General features: G+C 38.2%; 1 protein-coding gene across 1 annotated transcript in view; it reads right to left on the minus strand.

The window, feature by feature from the left end:
- The window catches only part of kif18a (kinesin family member 18A), a 100,241-nt gene that overhangs the window by 20,284 nt on the left and 59,352 nt on the right, over window positions 1-20,605 (minus strand). Inside the window, exons 12-15 of the mRNA XM_073049707.1 lie at window positions 19,482-19,646; window positions 16,057-16,178; window positions 14,877-15,115; window positions 8,641-8,724 (exon numbers count right to left, since the gene is read on the minus strand). Of these exons, the coding sequence (XP_072905808.1) occupies window positions 8,641-8,724; window positions 14,877-15,115; window positions 16,057-16,178; window positions 19,482-19,646 (610 nt within the window). The remainder of the gene's footprint in view (window positions 1-8,640; window positions 8,725-14,876; window positions 15,116-16,056; window positions 16,179-19,481; window positions 19,647-20,605) is intronic.

Here is a 20,605-nt window from a genome sequence, read left to right on the forward strand (position 1 = left end):
TTATTGTAATGCTCTGTAAGGTTTCACTGGTAATGGTTTCTCTGTAGCAGCAATGTTTGGGTTATGACTAGAGATAACGGGGCCTTTGGAATGTATATTAGACAATGAGAGGCGTGTTGTTCTTTCTTGTGGGTCTGGGAGCAGCGAGTTCGGGGGTCTTTTGTCAGTGAGAGATGAAGAGAGAAGATGCGAATGGAAAGAGTTGGTAGACTGCTGGACGGAGTGGACTCGGGACCGCGGATCCGATGGTCAGCGACGCTCGAAGGAGGTCGATGGGGGTCAAATGAATGATTCCATGAGCTCCAAGGTGTACTTTAGACTGTTTTATTAAAATGGGCCCTTTTTCTTTTTATTTTCTTTACTAACCCAGTCGTTAGATTAAGATTTATAAAGTTCAATCGTTTAATTGCATACGGTGTATTGTCTAAAATTTTGTGGTTTGGATTTGTAACCAGGCAACACATCACGCAGCATCCACACAATCAAGATTTCTCAGTTTGGCTAGGCCAGAGGCTGTCTTACCCCAGACAAATGTATGCTGGCCGAACCTCAGGGTTTCATTATTAAAGAAGTTTTAACAAATACACTCAAGGAAAAATAGAAAAATTTGGCAAGGTTTGTGTAAATATATATGACAGGAAAATCAGGCCAGACAAATCTATAGTTTCCTTAATGTAAAAAGCAGCATAGGTAAGGGAGAAGAAATTGATGTGGTATACTTAATCATGCAAATATCTTCGATAAGCTACCACACAAAAGATTACTAAACAAAATTATGAAGTGAAGATGAAGTTTTCTGTAAGGAAGATGAGGCAACCATGGGTGACAAAGTCAAAGGCAGCATAAAAGGAAAAAGAGAGCTTATTTTATCACAACGTTTAGTGGGAAGTGATAGGATTGAGAAGCTTTTAAAAAGCAACAGAAGACACCTAAAAAAGCCATAAGGAGAGAAAAGATGAAATATAAAGGAAAGAGAGCCAATAAAAGAAGATACAAGAAGTTTTTTTCAGAAATACAAAAAGAGAGGTGAGATAGATATTGGACCACTGGAAAATGACACTAGAGAGATAGTAATGGGGGACAAGGAAATGATGGATAAACTGAATAAGTATTTTGCATCAGTCTTCACTGTGGAAGACACTAGTAGTATGCCGTAAGTTCAAGTGTCAAGGAGCAGAAGTGATTGCAGTTGCTATTACTAGGGAGATGGGAAACTGAAAGGTCTGAAGGTAGATAAGTCTCCTGGATCTAATGGACTACAATACACTCCAGGTGTAGTGTTCTCGCACAGGTGTAAAAGAACTTTGAACTAAACACCAAGCTTAAACCAGTCAATGAGGCGGTCCCAGTAAGATTAACCGTTTACTGTTCACTCTTCCACATTAGCGTATGGTGAAAACTGTTGATAAAACAATACAAGATATATACAGTATTTGTTTCCTTCTTGACATCACATTTACATCATAAATACTTGCAAAAGTAAAACTACAACAACTATATTACATTAAAGTGCAACATAGTCAGAATCTACCTGCGCCATCAACAGGCTTTAAATACACTTCAACACAAACTATCCGCAACTCTTTAAATAACAAAAAACATAAACTTTATCAACCGTCATTACTTTTAACAGAATCAGCGTTAACATTTTTAATTCAACATATCGATTATCTCATGAACTTACGGCGTTGCTTCTCTAATGTTTCTAGTGCGTAGAAAGAAAACTTTACTTGCACTTATCCTGCACACACAAGCCCCCTCCTTCCCGTTTCTCCAAACCGGTATTTTCCCACAAGACGCGGCGAAACCGGGTGTGACATCATCGCATGCCGCGATATATCACAGACAACGAATTTACTTTAAACAACCTTACCTTTAACTAGAAAACGATAACAAACAAATTACTAAAGCGAAAATATAATAAACTAAACAAATGCCTTAAAGGCAACACACTAGGGTTCGAAAAGAGGTAGCTGATTAGATTGTGGAGGCATTAGTAATGACCTTCCAAGAATCAAGAGTCTGGCATGGTTCTGAAGTACTGGAAAATTGCAAATACCCCTCCACTCTTCAGTGGTTGGAAAGATGTTGGAGTCAATTGTTAAGGATGTAGTTTCAGGGTACTTGGAGGCATATGACGAAAGGCCAAAGTCAGTGTGGTTTCCTTAAGAGGAAATAACAAGCAGGATAGGCAAAGGAGAGTCACTGAATGGTTTTTATTTGGATTTTCAGAAGGCCTTTTGCACATGAGACTACTTAACAAGATTCAGAGCACATGGTATTACAGGAAAGATACTAGCATGGATAGAAGATTGGCTGACTGGCAGGAGGCAAAGAGTAGGTATAAAAGGAGCCTTTTCTGTTTGGCTTCGGTGACAAGTGGTGTTCCTTATAGTTCAGTATTGGAACCGCTTTTCATATTTTCTGTCAATGATTTCAATGACAGAATTGATGGCTTTGTTGCTAAGTTTGTTGATAGGTGGAAGGGCAGGTAGTTTTGAGGAAGCAGGAAGTCTGCATAAGTACTTAAATTGGGAGAATGGGCATAAAAGTGGCAGATGGAATACAGTGTTGGGAAGTGTATGATCATGAACTTTGCTAGAAGGAATAAAGGCATAGATTGTTTTATAACCACATAACAATTACAGCACGGAAACAGGCCATCTCGGCCCTTCTAGTCCGTGCCGAACCGGGAGAAATGGGGAGAAAATTCAAAAATAAGGGTTGCAAAGGGACTTGGGAGCCCTTGTGCAGGATTCCCCAAAGATTACCCTGCAGTGGTAAGGAAGGCAAATGCAATGTTAGCATTCATTTCGAGAGGACTAGAATAGAAAGCAAGGATGTAATGCTGAGGCTTTACAAGGCATTGGTCAGACCACACCTGGATTATTGTGAGCAGTTTTGGGCTGCTTATCAAAGAGAAAATACACTCGCATTGCAGAGGGTCCAGAGGAGGTTCACGAAAATGATCCCGTAAATGAAAGGGTTAATATATGAGAAGTGTTTGATGGCTCTAGGTCTGACTTGCTGGAGTTTCGAAGAATGAGGGAAGATCTCATTGAAACCTATCAAATATTGAAAGGCCCAGAGACAGCGGATGCGGAAAAAATGTTTCCTATAGTGGGTGAGTCAAGGGCCAGCAGGCACAGCCTCCGAATAGAGGGACATCTACTTAGAACAGAGATGAGGAGAAATTTCTTTAGCCGAAGAAGTGAATCTGTGGAATTCATTGCCATGAATGGCTGTCATATTTAAAGTGGAAGTTGATAGGTTCCTGATTAGACAGGGTGTCAAAGGTTATCAAGGAGAAGGCAGGAGAAAGGGATTGAGAAGGATAATTGATTGGTCATGATGGAATGGCAGAGCAGACTCGATGGACCGAATGGCCTGATTCTGCTCTCATGTCTATTGTCTAAAATTAGAACATTTGGAAGTGGGGCTAATATATTAGCTTGGATTTGGAATTGATAATTGAAAAAATAACAGTAGGAATTAACATGACATCCAGGTTCCCATGATATAATAGTGGGATACCTCAGGAATCAGTGCTTTTGGCCTGGTAATTCACAATTTATATCAATGATTTGGATGAGGGTTTAGTGGTAACATATCTGAAGTTAGGTGGTAGTGTGAGTTATGAACCTTCAAAAGGATATACACAGGCTAATGGAGATGGTAGGCAAATTTAAGTGCAGATCATCCACAGTAGATAAAAAAAAATAAGCTGAGTATTTTTTAAGAAATGAAAGCTGGCATACGGGGTATCTTGACACACTTTTACCATGTAGGGTTACCACGTAGTTTCAATGGTAATTAGGAAGGGAAAATGTCTGTTGAACTATATTATAGGAGGATTTGAGTACAATAATTTTTTGCAATTATATAGAAGCCTGACAAAATTACATTCTTTACCCTATCTAAGTAAGAATATATTAGCAACAGAGGGAGTGGATTCATCAGTTTGATTTCTAGGTTGTGTCTGCTTGCCTTCAGTGGATAGATTAGTCATTCTAAGGGTTTTGAAAATGTGTGAGGTGCTCTCACAGAATTTACAGAACTGACCAAGGATAGATTCATGGCTGATATTTCCACTGGCTGGGGCATCCAGAATTTGGAGTTAATTAGAGTTACTCTTTCAGGTCAGACATCAAGTTGTGGAGTATATTCAAGGCAGAGATAGAAATATTTTTGGATATTAAGGGAATCAAGGTTTTACTGTCAGTGCAAGACGAAGAAAAAGATCAGCCATGATTTTATTAAATGACAGAGCAGGCACAAGGGGCCAAATGGTCTACTCTTCTCTTATGTTCAACACACATGTTGCTTTTTAGAAAGGCAAAAGGCCAGAATATTTTAAAATTAGTTTTAATTTAGCAAGGAGAAAACTTTTAAAATTATAATGTTACCCAACAGAAATCATTCTCATGTTGAAGGAGGTATAATTTTAGCACATATACTTTTCTTGGTAGAAAATATACTGTTCATACTACTGGTATTCTACAAACATTTACCACCATTGTATCATTATACCATCAAAACATTGTAGTCTTTACCTTTTACTGAAAATTAGAATCTCCACATGAAATTATTTCATGACTTCTATGTTTTTGTTCAATAGATGGAACCAGTACTTTAATATTAAAAGTTGCCCCCAGGTTAAGAACACCAAAGTTCTGAAAATCCGAACATCCAAATGAGGTTCCATAAATATTTTAAATTCCAACATACTAATGTACAGTATGTTTGTTCTCAGTTCTTTTAGTAGCTGCTCCTTCTTATTGGTTAAACAGGAAGTAGTCTTGAATTAAAGTAATCCCTCTGCAGTAATCAAACACAATTACCTCTCAAGAACACATGCTTCCAATTTCACTACAGGAGGTCATTTAAGAGATACGGTCTGGAAACTGATAAGCCCCAGCTTCTATTGATACTTGTGAAATGATGTTCTATTAAAGAGTGTAACATCCATAGATATTTAAATATAATCAAAACCAGCCACTGAGTGTGGGATATTCTGAGGCTGTATCATTGGAACTAGGCAAAGGAAGATAATAAATAAATGCTCATGTTAATTGGCCCTCATCAATATCATTCACTTTAATACTGTAGAGGCATGGCTACCATATCAAGTGACTTTGTGTACTTTCTTATAGATGTCTGTAAAAACTTAACACGTTCATAAAATGGGAGTGGCTTTTAAAGATTGTTGAGAACAAATTAACTTGCATAAAACATCCATCTTGCCCAGTGCTCTACCATGAAAGCTGTGGATCAATGCTTCCCTTTTACTATGCCAGTGCTGCTGTTTTTACTCTCCTGACCTGGAGCTACTAATGGAGGAACTGACCACATCAGTCCTCCCCATCACCATTCAATGTCAATGTTATTTCAGGATGCAGATATCCAGCATCACATGTTGCACACCATTTTAGAGGTCAAATAGGGAACTAAAGTCATGAAATATTCAAAAAACCTATTTGCATACTCAACTTTTTGTACACTTTTTTTTAGCAACAAACATCAAAAAGAGCTAAATATATTGGCCATAAACACGAAAGATTCTGCAGTTGCTGGAAATTTTGTGGCATTGGCCTAAATATAGTCTTAACATTATGTGGTCAACAAAGAAGTTTTGTTTACTAATCAAAAATGCATTTAGCTGCATGTAGCCAGAGACAAGACAACAATGACATATTTCAAAAGCATTTGATTCGAGTGTTATGGCATAAGTGTAGGAAATATTGGCAAAGGATTGAGTAACTGAGTCACAGAAATGGACCCTTCAGCCCAACACATCCTTGCTGACTTTTTGCTCACTTACAGTAACTCCACATTTGCATTAGGACTGTCTTGTACATACTAAGTGTTAGAGGAACTCAGTGTGCCAGGTAATTATGTGTGTTGCTCCAGAAATGCCTCCGACACAGAGTTCATCCAGCATTTTGAATACTGTTCCTGATTCCAGCATCTGCAGTCACTTGTGTCTCTTTCAATGTATTGCCTATTTAAATATGTGTCAAAATGTCTTTTAAACATAATTGTATCTGATTCTGTCATCTCTCGCAAGGAGCAGTGAAGCATATGGACAAAATATTGGGAGGACCATTGATAGATGAGAAAGAGAGGGGGTGCGGTATCACAGAAGTATGGGTTACCTGAAATTAGGAATTCACTGTTTATACTAGTGGGATATGCAGATATAAACCACTCTGCATAAAGAAAAAATGCAATCTTAAGATCAAATGTAATGCAATCTGCTGATACACCTCAGTATGCCAAGCAACAGGTATGTGTGGATGGGGTACAGAGGGATTGATATGTTGACATTTCAGGTTGAATCCTACTACATCAGGACTGTGAATTAAGAGGGATGATAGCCAATATAAAGAGGAGAAGTGAAGAGGGGTGAGAAACAAGCCAGTAGGTGACAGATGGATCAAGGAGCAGTGAAGCATTATAGACAGTTAAACATATATGACTGATAGGTGGAAGAAGATAAGGAGAAAAAAGGCAGATGTGGCCAGATGCGAGAGGGATTGAAAGGTGGTCAGTAGGAACACAAAGTAGAGCAATGCTGGAATATTGTATGCAAGTGATAACGGAACCAGATTGGGGAAAGATATGTGAGTGGTATGTGAATGGGTGCATGGAGTTCCCAGGGAGAGGCAGCATCTCTGATGAAGGGGGTTGTTGTGTCCAATCTGGCTCAATTACCTTTGGTCCCCACCAGATACTCAGACTTCACATGTGGTTCCAGGTAGCTGTTTGCATGCAACAGTTGCCACAGGCCAGTAAACCACTTTGACAGGTGGGCTAAACTGGGTGAGGGTAGTCAGCGGGCCTCATACCCTGGAGAGATAGGTACACGACTGTCCTGCCATGCAAAGTCAGCTCTGGAAAATTGGATGGATGAGATCCAATGGCCAGAAAGGTGGCTCTGTAATGCTTCATGGAGAGCGAAGGGCATAACGAGGCACAGAAGTCATGGTCATCCACTGCAGGGATGACCCCAGCTGTGATGACCATTTGTACTGCTGGACCCGGACTTCTGAGGTCGATAGAGTGCAACTGCCACAATGCAACAGCTTTTCTACTTTAAAAGCTTTCCCACACAGGTTTCATGTCATTGTTGGATACAATGGACAACCACCAAAGTATGTGAATAGAATCAGGAAGGGACAAAATATTGGGAGGACATGAGATGGATGAGGAGAGAGATGGGATAACACATAAGTAAGGTTCCCTGCAATTGAAAAATTCACTGTTCATACCACTGGAATATAAACTCCCCAGACAGAATACAAGGAGTTACTCTATTTTAATGGTTTGCTCCACTGTAATAATAGGAGATAATGAGTTCTCAATACCAACTATAGTGAATGATGTAAGCTAAAATATCATTTTCATAACATTTCCTCTCAAACATATTTCACAGAAGTTTATATTTTCTATATTCAGTTGTACTTCTCCATGCCGTGCATGGGAAAAAATAAAATGTATTAGACCTTTTCATTAATCAATGCCTAGTGGTTTATAATGTGCAATTTCAGATATGAGAAAATAAATAGTATCTCAAGTCAAAAGTTTATGATTTTTTCCTTACCATTATGAAGTTTAACTTTATTCGGTTGTACTGACATTTCAATTTTTTAAAAGGCAGGAAAATGAGTTAATTGCAAAAGTAGACTATATCATGAAAGTAGCCAATTATACAAAATAGCCTGAGAGTTTGCTTTCTGTAAACAGCTGCAATGGGAAATCAACGTGGAAAAAGTACATAAAATGAGATTTATTTCTTCAGTACTTCTTTTAATAAATCAAATTAAACCAAAAGGCTATAAACAACAAAGGGAAACCACAGTACATTATGAGAAACACATTCCTGCGTTGTTGCCACAACAGAAACTATTTGCTTACGCTGTTTATGGTTCTTTCTTTGATTTCTTTTTGTACACTAACTGTGCAGCTTCTAGGAATAAATTTCATTTGTAGAACTTCTATTATTAGAGAACTACAGAAGAAATTGAGAAAAATGTACAAGATAGTAACTTGAACTTGTTCAACAGTGCTCCTGTATTGTTGAGTACATCTATAAGAAGAAAGGCGGCAATTTTGACTCACTTGAAACTAGATGATACTCATTTATAGTCTTAGATCTGACGTGTGCTTTTAGTCAGTAGATTGCACAGTGCTGCTTCTTAAAGCACAATTAAAAAAATAGATTATGTCCCATTAGTGATAATTTCCAGATGAAATTCTGGCTACAGAATGGCTACAAAGGGAGTCACAAGAGACAGTGGATGCTGGAACAACATATAATCTGCTGCTGGATCTCTGAGTCAGGCAGCACCAGTTTTCTCAATCTTAGTTCATGCAATGCACCTTTGAAGCTTTCCTGCTATAAATTGGAGCTCATATGTTCAAAAAACAACTGCTCTTTGGGAATATCACGGAGCTATTGACTGAGAGTGGTGAGTGGTGGGTGATTTCAAAATGTATTGATTTCAACCTATCTGTAGCAATCCACTATTATATTTTTAAATTAAAGTTTGGATATTTTGAATAATTAGACAAATGTCTGAAAAAGCCAAAGGAATCAGTGATATTACACACATTGACATAAAAGAACTTCCCACCTACCTACTGGTGGTTTTAGTTGATCAGGGGATCTGTCTTTCTTGACTTCTACAGTTTTCCTATGTAAATTGCTTGGTCTTTTTGAACCTAAAAACATAAAAATAACACTGAGCCAATGTATTTGAAGTAATGTTTCTCGCATGTAAATATTAGAGTTGGAACCACAGCATCGACAAAATCTTATTTACAGTATACACAGGGTACAAACATAATCTGAACATCTTTCGTCATCTTGCTTGATAACGAAAAGCTGTAAACTGTACATCTTTACCAAATATGGTTTGCATAGATTAGGATCTTTGTAATTTGCAGTAAGAATGACAATATGTACTCAATTGTGCATTCAGTCATTCATCTGTTCATCCTAACAAAAATTTACTGTAAAATAAGATTTCAATTTATTTTAAGTCTGAGTAGACAAAATTTGATCAGAGACTGTAACACGGATACTGTACATGTTGAGAAATTTTAAAAATGCATATTTTTCCATTAATATATGGCATATTTATATCTCTTTTAGCATTCCACCTACTTTCATTATATTTTAGACACTGCTTACCACATCATAATTATTTGCTGCATAAAATAATCTTTCTCATATCACCTTTTGGTCTTTTTGCCAAATTTCTTAAATCTGTGTCAGAGAATTCCAGCCATTGCAAGTAGCTTCCCCTCATTTACTCTATCAAAATGCTTTTATAATTTTGAACACCTTTATCATCTCTTAACTATCTCTGGTTAAAGGAGAACAACTCCAGTTTCTTTGGCTTCTTCACCTAATTGAAGATTTATTTAATAAGTACCATTGTAATTAATCTCTTAGAGTCACAGAACACTACAGCACAGCAACAGGACCTTTGGCTTATTTCACCCATACCTATTGTTAATCTGCCTAGTTCCATTGACCTGCACCCTGACCATCTCTCCATATCCCTCCTATTCATGTACCGATCCAAACTTCTCTTAAATGTTGAAATCGAACCAGCATTCATTACTTCTGCTGGCAGTTCATTCCACACTCCCTCTCTACCTTCTGAGTAATGAAGTTCCCCTTAAATGTTTCACCTTTCACCCTTAACCCATGACCTCTAGATTCTAGTCTCACCCAATCTCAATGCAATATGCCTGCTCTATTTACCTTATCTATGCCCCTCATAATTTTGTATAACTTTCTCAAATCTCTCCTCATTCTCCTACGCTCTAGGGAATAAACTCCTAATCTATCCAACCTTTCCCAGTAACTCCAGTCAAGTCTTGGCAATACCCTTTAAAATTTTCTCTACACTCTTTCAATTTTACTAACATCTTTCCTGTAAGGCAAGCGACCAAAACTGTACACAATACTCCAAATTAGGGCCCACAAACTTCTTATATAACTTAAACATAACACCCTAACTCCTGTACTCAAGACATTGATTAATGAAGGCCAAAGTGCCAAAAGTTCTCTTTACAAGCCTATCTACCTGTGACACTTTAAAGGAATTATGGATCTGTATTCCTAAATTCCTCCGATCTACCATACTCCCCACTGTGTTAGTAATACCATGGTTTGTCCTTCCAAAGTGCAATACCTCACACTGATCTGCATTAAATTTGATCTGCCATTTTTTAGCCCATTTATCCAGCTGTCCAGATCCCACTGCAAGTTTTGATAGTCTTCCTTGCTGTCCACTACATCCCATATCTTGCGTCATCTGCAAATTTGCTGATCCAGTTTGCTACATCCACCAGATTGTTGATATAGACGACAAACAGAAACAGATCCAGCACTGATCCCTGCGGCATACCACTAATCACATACCTCCTGTCAGAGGCAACTATTTACTACCATTGTCTGGCTTCTCCCACAAAGCCAATGTCTAATCCAATTTACTACCTCATCTTGAACGCCAAGTGACTGAACCTTCTTGATTGACCTCCCATGTAGGACCTTGTCAAAACTCTTCTTAAAGTCCAAGTAGACAATGTTCACTACCTTGCATTCATCAACTTCTCTGACAACTTTCTTGAAAAGCTCTACAAGATTGGTTAGACATGACCTACCACGCATAAAGCCACGTTGACTATCCCTAATCAACACGGCATTTTTAATCATTCACGGACGAGTGTCTTGAATGCCATGACCTTGACTGATTTACTTCATGAGTGGAGGTTTCTTCGCAGGATACCCAGGATTTTGTTTGGTTTGGCTGTAATCTGATTGATGTGGCATGCCCAGTTAAGATCCTTGCTAATTTCAACACCAAGATATGAGTGGTGGGTGACTGGTTCAAGAATCTTTTCTTTCATGTTATATGTCATGTTGATTGGTTTAACTTTGTGATTGACATGCATAGCATAACATTTAGATGAGTTGAAGGACATTTGCCATTGAGACTCCCATTGACATAATGAATCAATATCGTTTTGCAGCAGCTGAGCATCTTGGTCATTTTTTATCTCATGGTAGATTATGCAGTCATCTGCAAAGAGTCTTGCACTTGACCTTAGACTTGACTATATTTGGCAAGTCATTGATGTAAATGAGAAAAAGTAAGGGTCCCAACACAGTCTTCTGGGGCACTCCGGATGTTACTGGAGATTCAGGGGACTCTGTCCCCTCGAGAAGCACACGTTGCTGTCTGTTGGTAAGGAACATGTTTAACCAATGTAGAAGGCTGTTGTTAATGCCCACATGTTCAAGCTTACATAGCAGTCTCTGGTGGGGGACCATGTCAAATGCCTTGCTGAAGTTGAGTATGATCAAGTCTGCTTGGCTTCTGTTGTCAACGGTCTTTGCTAAGTCGTTGATCAGCCCTGCAAATTGCATGTCACAAGATCTGCCCTGTTGGAACCCTTGTTGGTGGTGAGTAAAAATATTGTGTCTGTCTGGATGGTCTATAATGTGACAGTGAATAATATGCTCAAGAATTTTACAAGGGATGGAAGCGAGTGAAACCAGTCTGTAATTCCCCAGATTTGTGTGCTTGCCCTTCTTATAAATTGGAACGACATTCACTTTCAACCAATCGTCCGGTAATGTCCTAGTATCAATAGACTTCTGAAATATCTTTTGCAAAACAAGAGCTATACTAGAAGCACAACTCTTCAGAATCATGGCTGGTGTTTGATCAGGTCCTGGTGTTTTCTTAGGCTGTAATTCCTCAAGAAGCTTCTTAACCCCTGTTACAGTTATAATGAGATCTGGCAAGTCTGGGATTTTGCTGGGGTCTAAAGTGGGGAGTTCATTCACGTTTTCCCTTGTAAACACAGAGCAAAACTGCTGGTTAAGTGCTTATGCTTTGTCTGCAGCAAGAGATACAAAGCGGTCCCTGGATGAGAGAGAAGAAATTCCAGAAACTTCTTGCCTTGTAGATTTAATAAAACTCCAGAAGTGTTTGGTGTTGTCACTCTTTAAGCTCTCACCTATTACCTCATTAACATACCAATGGTGAGCTTTCCTGATGTTTCTATCAATAAGTCGGCACGAGGATTTGAACTTTTGCCAGTCTTCACTATGACTGGATTTCCTAGCTTTATTATAGAGTCTTTGTTTTCTACGTTATCGCACGCCGGGTGAACTGGTTTACCCATGGTAAGTTGAACCTGGAAGAGCTCAGTTTAGAGGGGACATACTTGTCAATTGCTGTTTGAAGGACCTCTTGTAAGTTAGACCAAAGAATATTAATACTGACTGATGCTAGATATTCCTTTGCTAGTGACTGGTCGAAATCACTAACAAGTTTTACAATTCCACTAAAATCTACTTTCCTATACAAAAATATTTTCTTTTGTGGGGGGGGCGGGGCGGGTTTAATTAATTTCACAGTAAGCTTTGCATTCACAACAACAACATCATGATAGCTAATCCCTGCAGTGACATGGTGAGTTACAACTAAAGCTGGGTTTGACACAAAACATAAGTCCAGTATGTTACTTCCTCTAGTAGGATGTCTAACAATTTGTGTCAAATTAAAATCAGCTACAATATTAAGCATTATCATCTACACTAGGCAGATTAAAATCTCCAAGAAGCCAAAAAGATGCTGACTGAGGAATTTTTGAAAGAGACAAATCCAGTCCGTTTAAACAATCAACATCAGATGATGGAGGGCGATAGAATGCTCCAACATACACTGGTTTTAGGCCTTTAACATGAATACTAATCCACTACTCACTCTATTGTACTTCCTCTGATCCTATCTCATCACTTTCCAAGGATTTGATTTCATTTTTTACTAATAGCACCACTCCACCTCCTGCCTACCTGGCTGTCCTTTCAATATGTGTACCCTTGGATGTTAAGCTCCCAAGTATGATCTTCTTTCAGCCACAATTCAGAGATGCCCATATCATACCTGCCAATCTCTAACAGCTCCTCGAGATCAACTACTTTATTTTGTGTACTGTGTGCATTCAAATGTAACACTTCCACTCTATATTCATCACCCTTTTTGATTTTGGCCACCTGTTACAGTTTAAATCATCCCACTGATACTCTACCCCAGTTTCTCAGCCACACATTAATCTGCCAAGTCATCCTATTCTTACCTTCACTGGCACCTGGCATAAGGCAGTGAACCAGAGATTAATACCCTAGAGGCCCTCCTTTTCAGCTTACTGCCTAATTCCCTATATTCTCTCTTCAGATCTCCCCCCTTTTCTTAACCTACAGTCGTTGGTACCAATATGTACCATGACTTCCGGCTGTTTGCAATCCGCCTTTAGAATACCGTGAATACCTGATCTGAGACAACTCTGACCCTGGCAACTAGGAGGCAATATACCATCTGGGTGTCTCTTTTACATCTACAGAATCTGCTTTCTGCTCCCTAATTTTGGATCCCCCATCACTACTCCATCCCTCTTCTCCCTCTCTTCCCTTCTGAGCCACAGAGCCAGACTAAGCGCCAGAGATTGGTCACTGCAGCTTCACCCTGTTAAGTGATCTCCCCAACAGTATCCAAAATGGCATACTTATTATCGAGTGGAATGGCCACAGGGGTATTCTGCACTGTCTGCCTATTCCCTTTTCCTCCCCTGACATTCAACCAAGTACCTGCTTCCTGCAACGTAGGAGTGACTATCTCCCTATACCTCCTAACTATTACATAACACTCCTCATTTTCCCATATGAGCCAACAATCATCCAGCTGCAGGTCGATGCACTCATGCAAATGTAGCTACCAAAGTGACCACACAAGGAACATACCTTCAGATCCATTCTCAGTGCACTAGCTATGTACTAACAGGGGGGAAAAAAATTACTAGAAGCTTTCTTACTTACTTAGACCCTCCACCTGTGCTTGTTCAAGCCTGCTGAGCCAAAGCCAGACCATTCTGACACCGGCCCAGTCACACAATGGCCGCTCCACCTGCACCTTCTTTTTATTGGCACTGCACAGATTTCAGCCTGCCGCAAGATAGCTGAAAGCTCCCAAGCTCTTTTTAAACCTTGCACTCCAACACCAACAAACGATCTCTTGTGCTGATTTCAGCCTGCTGAAAGAAAGCTGAAAGTTCCCCAGCTATTTTTAAACTTGACACTGCATCATCAATGAACTACCTCTCGTGCTGATTTTAGCTCGCTGAAATCATCTACACTATGAAGATGAAGATCTGAAGGATGCAATTGTCTAAAGTGTTGTATGAAGGTAGTCTATTATCTACATTAGCTGTCTGTGCTGATTTTGTTCATTTATAGCCAATCAAAAGAACATGGCAGATGAATTCCTCCATCAATAACTATTAGGAACTAATACACTGTTTTATAGTATTATAGAGGTATTGACAATGTTCTAATTTGTTCTCTATTTAAATACATAGGTTGTTACTCAGTTAAATGGTAGTTTGTCTCTCTTATACCTTTTAACTATTTCCATGAAACTTCAGCTGATTGGGGCAAAATATACTGATCCTGATTTGTCCCAATTAACTGGAATTCACAGCATTCAGACTTACCGGCATTAATGTTCTAAAAAATGCTTAGAATTTTCTTGGCAGCTATTTTCACTTATATGCATACTATTCTATTTAGCTTCAATTTATAAATGATAAAATTAAATTCAAAAAGGTGTTTTCTGCTTACTCATAAATTAAAAGTCAAAACTGCACTTAACTATGCTATCTGTAGTTGATGACAAAATTTGGCCATACAGACACTATTTCTGATTTGTGGTAAACTTTCTACCAAAATTAATTTGTCAAATCAAAGAAGTGATGATAAATAATTATAATTAAACAGTTAACTGTTTACATACCACATGGTGTAACCTGGCAATAGGTGTGTTGTGAGAAATTCATGATGGCAGCAATATTTAGATGATCTCTTATCTTTTCAGGTAATTCTGAAACTTGATCTTCCAAGACATTTCCATTCCAATCTTTTAGTAACTGTTCCACTTCTAAAAATGTATCCTTAGCAGTTCCTGAAGCAAGTCCAGCTTTTTTTAATGTTTGATATTGCTGGTGGAATGCAGGAAGTAAAGTATTTATAAGCCTGTAAAGTGAGAGTAAAATAAATAATTATTATGGCAATTAAGTTAAAACATACTGTAAAACAGTGCAAGGTTTCAGATAATATTGCATTTTGGATTTTTCTTGTGCTGCAAAAACTCAGTATCTTACCCAATGCAGTAAAATGTTCTTACATTTGCTAAATTGGACAAGAACCTATAGAAATCTGGAATTCCTAACTTAACCACAAACGATTTGGCAAAATTCCTGTTCTTATAGCAGGGCTCTAAAAGGATAAAGACATTTTTTGTTTGGTTGGTTGATTGATGACTCATTATGATTATAGATTAAGTTACAACCAGGACTATCTATGAATCTGAATAAACAGAAAACTTCAACCTTTTTTTTTCATTTAATAGCAATGCCACCACTCAATAGCCTTAAATGTTAATAGTGATGCTATTTCTCTGACATTATATGCTCCACAACCTAACATATTTTTTCTCTTTTTAAACAAACGTACTATATTTCACTAATTTAATAAAATGTGAAACTTTGAAAAATGTGGAAGAATACAATTCACGCATTTACAATTCCTGGGGAGCAGCAAGGTGTCCATACTTTCCATTTCACTATCTGATAATCTGCATTTACTTAGAATGGTTATTCCATCTAGTCCTGGTACAGGGTTAGAAGACAAAATTCACTGAGTTACTCATGTTGCAGGAATTACAAAATACAGTAGTGGAAATGCCGCTGCTTTACTCAGCACTGCTAATATTTCTCAAGAAAATCCAGATCAATGTGCTGACATTAGGATTGTTCTGGTGTATGCCTGTGTTTTCCCATCTATTGACTTTAATGAGTGAAAATTTGTGAGGAGTGGGTGTAAACCTCTTCAAAGTAATAAATCTCTATAATCCCATTAAACGTCATTTGTTTGTAAGTTTAATGCAAAATATGATAAACATTAGAGAGATTTACTTTTCTGTTCTTCTGTTCACTGGCTTGTGGAGACAAAACAAGCGAAACATATGCTGAATTTGCTGTTTTAAGTCCACGATTTCCATCTTTAAATGACAACACTGTAGTTCTTGTTTAAGGACCTGTTAACAAAAATATTTTTCTAAGAACAACTGAGCTATCTGCAACATTCATCTCATATCAATCAAAATGCACAAACAGCAAGAAATACAAGTAATGGCCAACGTGAAAACACTTCAGAAGAACTTGCATACAAAAAACTCTGCTTGTGGATATGCAAAGGTAAAAGGGTGTAAATACAACACGAGGAAATCTGCAGATGCTGGAAATTCAAACAACACACACAAAATGCTGGTGGAACACTGCAGGCCAGGCAGCATCTATAAGGAGAAGCACTGTCGACGTTTCGGGCCGAGACCCTTCGTCAGGACTAACTGAAAGGAAAGATAGTAAGAGATTTGAAAGTAGTGGGGGGAGGGGGAAATGCAAAATGATAGGAGAAGACCGGAGGGGGTGGGATGAAGCTAAGAGCTGGAAAGGAGATTGGTGAAAGTGATACCGAGCTGGAGAAGGGAAAGGATCATGGGACGGGAGGCCTCGGGAGAAAGAAAGGTGGGGGGGGGGGGAGCACTAGAGGGAGATGGAGAACAGGCAAACAACTAAATATGTCAGGGATGGGGTAAGAAGGGGAGGAGGGGCATTAACAGAAGTAAGAGAAGTCAATGTTCATGCCATCAGGTTGGAGGCTACCCAGCCGGTATATAAGGTGTTGTTCCTCCAACCTGAATTTGGATTCATTTTGACAGTAGAGGAGGCCATGGATAGACATATCAGAATGGGAATGGGACGTGGAATTAAAATGTGTGGCCACTGGGAGATCCTGCTTTCTCTGGCGGACCGAGCGTAGGTGTTCAGCGAAACGGTCTCCCAGTCTGCATCGGGTCTTACCAATATATAAAAGGCCACACCGGGAGCACCGGACGCAGTATACCACATCAGCTGCCTCACCGGTGAAGTATCACCTCACCTGGAAGGACTGTCTGGGGACTTGAATGGTGGTGAGAGAGGAAGTGTAAGGGCAGGTGTAGATACATTTGACAATTGAAAACTGGTGCTGATAGATCCTACTCACTGATGCTGTAGAGTTTGAAAAGGTCACTAAATATATTGATGAGTCCAGTGCAACTGATGTGAAAGCCTCACATGGAATGCTGGTCCAAAAGTTGTGAGCCCATACGACCCAGGCATGTTGGCAAATTGAATCTGAAACTAGTTTGGTAATAGGAGACAAAGGATGATGTCAGAGGATAGAAAGATTAAATAATGATAGAAAATGCTAAGATACTCAATAGACTAGGCATTATTTGTGGAGCAGGAGAAAGATGTCACGTGTTTATGACCTTTTGTCATAACTGGAAAAGTGAGAAAATGAGCGAGTTTTATGTTACTAAGTGAAAGAAAACAATGAGAATGTTTGTGATGCAGTCAGTGGAAAACAAGATCATCCAGATGAAGTGGATGCTGCCGGTATTGTCTAGATCAAGAGTTCCCAAATTTTTTTATGCCACAGATCCCTACCATTAACCAAGGAGTCCATGGATCCTAGGTTGGGAACTCCTGGCCTAGACAAAGGTGATGATTATTATTCCACATACAGGAATGTAGAGGGGAAGGAATAAACAAGTCAGGAGTTATGCAATCCAGAATGTTGGTTTAGATGGAAATCTGAAAGAAAAGAGAATGTTAGAAATGCTTATTTTGAAATAAGTTAACTTAAGATTTCAGCAGGTGCCATATTGTAATCTTGCAAGCACAGAATAGAAAAATAAGTCAAGATTTCTAGATCTGACTGTTCTATATTGATTTTCTTTATGTTTGCATGTTATGTGCATAACGATTCAGGCTGTGTTGTTTATGCCATGGGGATAGCAAACTAGCACCTGTCAAAATTTGCATATTTTGAATGATCATTTTTGAGTCATGAACCTAACTGACATTGTTTTCTGGAAAAGGAGGAAGGAACTTTGATACATGGTGGTGAGGAAGGAAATAGAAATGTGACTCTAGGAAAGCAGGAAAGAAAAATGAAGCAACATTTTACTGGTGTACTTGAGATGTTTAACATTACTTATCCTGCCAAAAGCATTTCTTAAATCTGCCAGCAATATCTGCAAACTTGAAAATTGTGAGTTTACTAGAGAAAGTATATTCCATGCATGTGTAATTGATGCTTGATTTAAGATTTTAGAAATTTGGTAAATATTTTTAATTTCTTACTGAATTATTTATATTGCCAAATTCTCATCTATAGCTGTTTTCCTTCAGAAGTGGAGCATAATGAGCATTTGGTGGAACTTAATGCAGATGATACTAAAGTATAAATTCAAATGCAACACTGCCAGAATCATGAGTTATGATTGGAAAGTCCAGTGGAACATGAAAACATAATTTCTATTTTCTGTTTGACCACAAGTGGCAATGCTTTCAGCCATTATACCCCTGCCTTCTGGAATTACTCTTTCTGCTTGAGGTCTTCTTTTGTTCATCCTATTAGGCCCCAAGGATTACTGTATATGTTAATGTTAATACATGTAATTCTTGTATTTCTTGCTAAGTCTACATCATTCTACTTAGTCACTCCATATCCTATTTCCACTAACATCCTGGCCTCCCAGTTTGACAACCTTTGCATAGTGCAATAATATGCAATCTATCTCTCTGCTGAAGCAAAGCAGTATACATTTTATGACTAAACTCTTGTTCCACATAAATTAATATGCACAGTGCAGCATGAAAGCCACTAGTCTTCCAAAGAATGACATTGGCGCCTTTCTAACCCAGGTATATTTCTCCGGTTGGCATATGAGGCAGGTATTTTAAAATACACATGGATCATTTTTGAATAGTTTAAATATCAATTTGCGCACCTCATTATCTAGCACTAGCTATCTCCCAAGTGTGTCCTCCTTTTCCCTGATTCAACAGATCAATTCTTGCCAATGGTTTTAGAATAAGAAACTCTTTTTAGCTTTGACCATACTTTCAGTTAATTGGAAATGAAGATGGATTGAACACTATTGAGTCCAGCAATTGTTAATAGACATTGACATATAATTGGTTTGAAACATGAAGAACCGCATTTGGTCTGAAAATGGCACACAAACAGATGTCAAAACTGCATAACATTTTGGATGCTAACAAACCTGTCATCTTGTTCTTACAGATCAGCAAATCTTTAGATATAAGTAGCACTACTGACAACCATAAATAAAATACATGGGATGCTTGAACTCTTAAGGTTATATCTATCTAAATAGCATACCTGATTTTAATCAGGCTTCAACTGGCTGTTCCCAGGTGCAATTTTGAAAAGCTTGAATATAAAGAAAATCTGATATAAATGAAATTGTACAGTCATGTTCTACCTGGGGTATTTTTCCATCTTGGCTCAATAAGCAAATTTCATTTTCCACACGATGTAACCAGTTACTGTTTTCCTCAAGCATTTTCTCCACAGTTTTAATTTTCTGTTGAATATGGTTATATTGGGTTTTTAGTGCAGCAAGCTTCCGTTCATACTTGCAGGATGCCTAAACATTGGGCAGATCAAATCACATGTTAATCAAGTGCATATTACAAAATATTACTCTATTTTTAAACAAGTTCTGCAATGCTATCATTTAGGAATTCTGTTGCGGATAAAAAAAAACACAAAAGATTCCCTAGATACTGAAAATATTGAGCAACACAAATAAAATGCTGGATCAACTCAGCAGGTCAGTCCTGATGAAGGGTCTTGACCTGAAATGCTAACTATTTACTTCCCCCATAGATGTTGCCTGACCTGCTCAGTTCCTTCAGCATTTTGATTGTGTGACCAAAGGCTTTAAAACTACACAAATATCATGCAGGTGATCAACATCATGCAAATGCTGTACAGTCAGGATCATGTTCCACTACTACCATAAATAAAAGACTTGTCTCATGATATTACACCGATTGTTTACACTGGCAGCAGGTGTTAACACTGCAGGTTAATGTCAGATTTTGGAACATGTTACATTCTATGTTTTCGATAAAGACAAAATTAAAACTATAAGCTGGAAATATTAGGTGGACAGATACCATCTATTGAGCAAGAAATAATTCAAACAGTTTTGTCAGAAAGAACAAATGCACCATTTTAAATAAAAACAGATACTGGGAAAGGTGTAGGGGGTAAGAGAAAGGAACAAGTTTGTCTTAGGATGGAAAGCAGGGATGTACAAGTGAATAGCATCTAGTGTAAAAAAAAAATTAGCAGAGATTATGATCGTTAATTACTGAACTAAAATATAGAAAGGAGAATCTCAATAGAACTTGATCAAGTGTAGGAGATCCAATAGAAATTCTTAGGATACAACTGCTCCTACATCTCCTCTTATATATCAACACTGAGAGTTTCAAATACTCACAATATATCAAAACTAAACAGGAGGGTAGGTAATTTTGCCCCTTGAGTATGCCTTGCCACTTAACATGAATACGGCTAATACAGTCTTAGTCTTAA

This window comes from Hemitrygon akajei, chromosome 6, assembly GCF_048418815.1.
Source record: "Hemitrygon akajei chromosome 6, sHemAka1.3, whole genome shotgun sequence".
NCBI lineage: Eukaryota > Metazoa > Chordata > Chondrichthyes > Myliobatiformes > Dasyatidae > Hemitrygon > Hemitrygon akajei.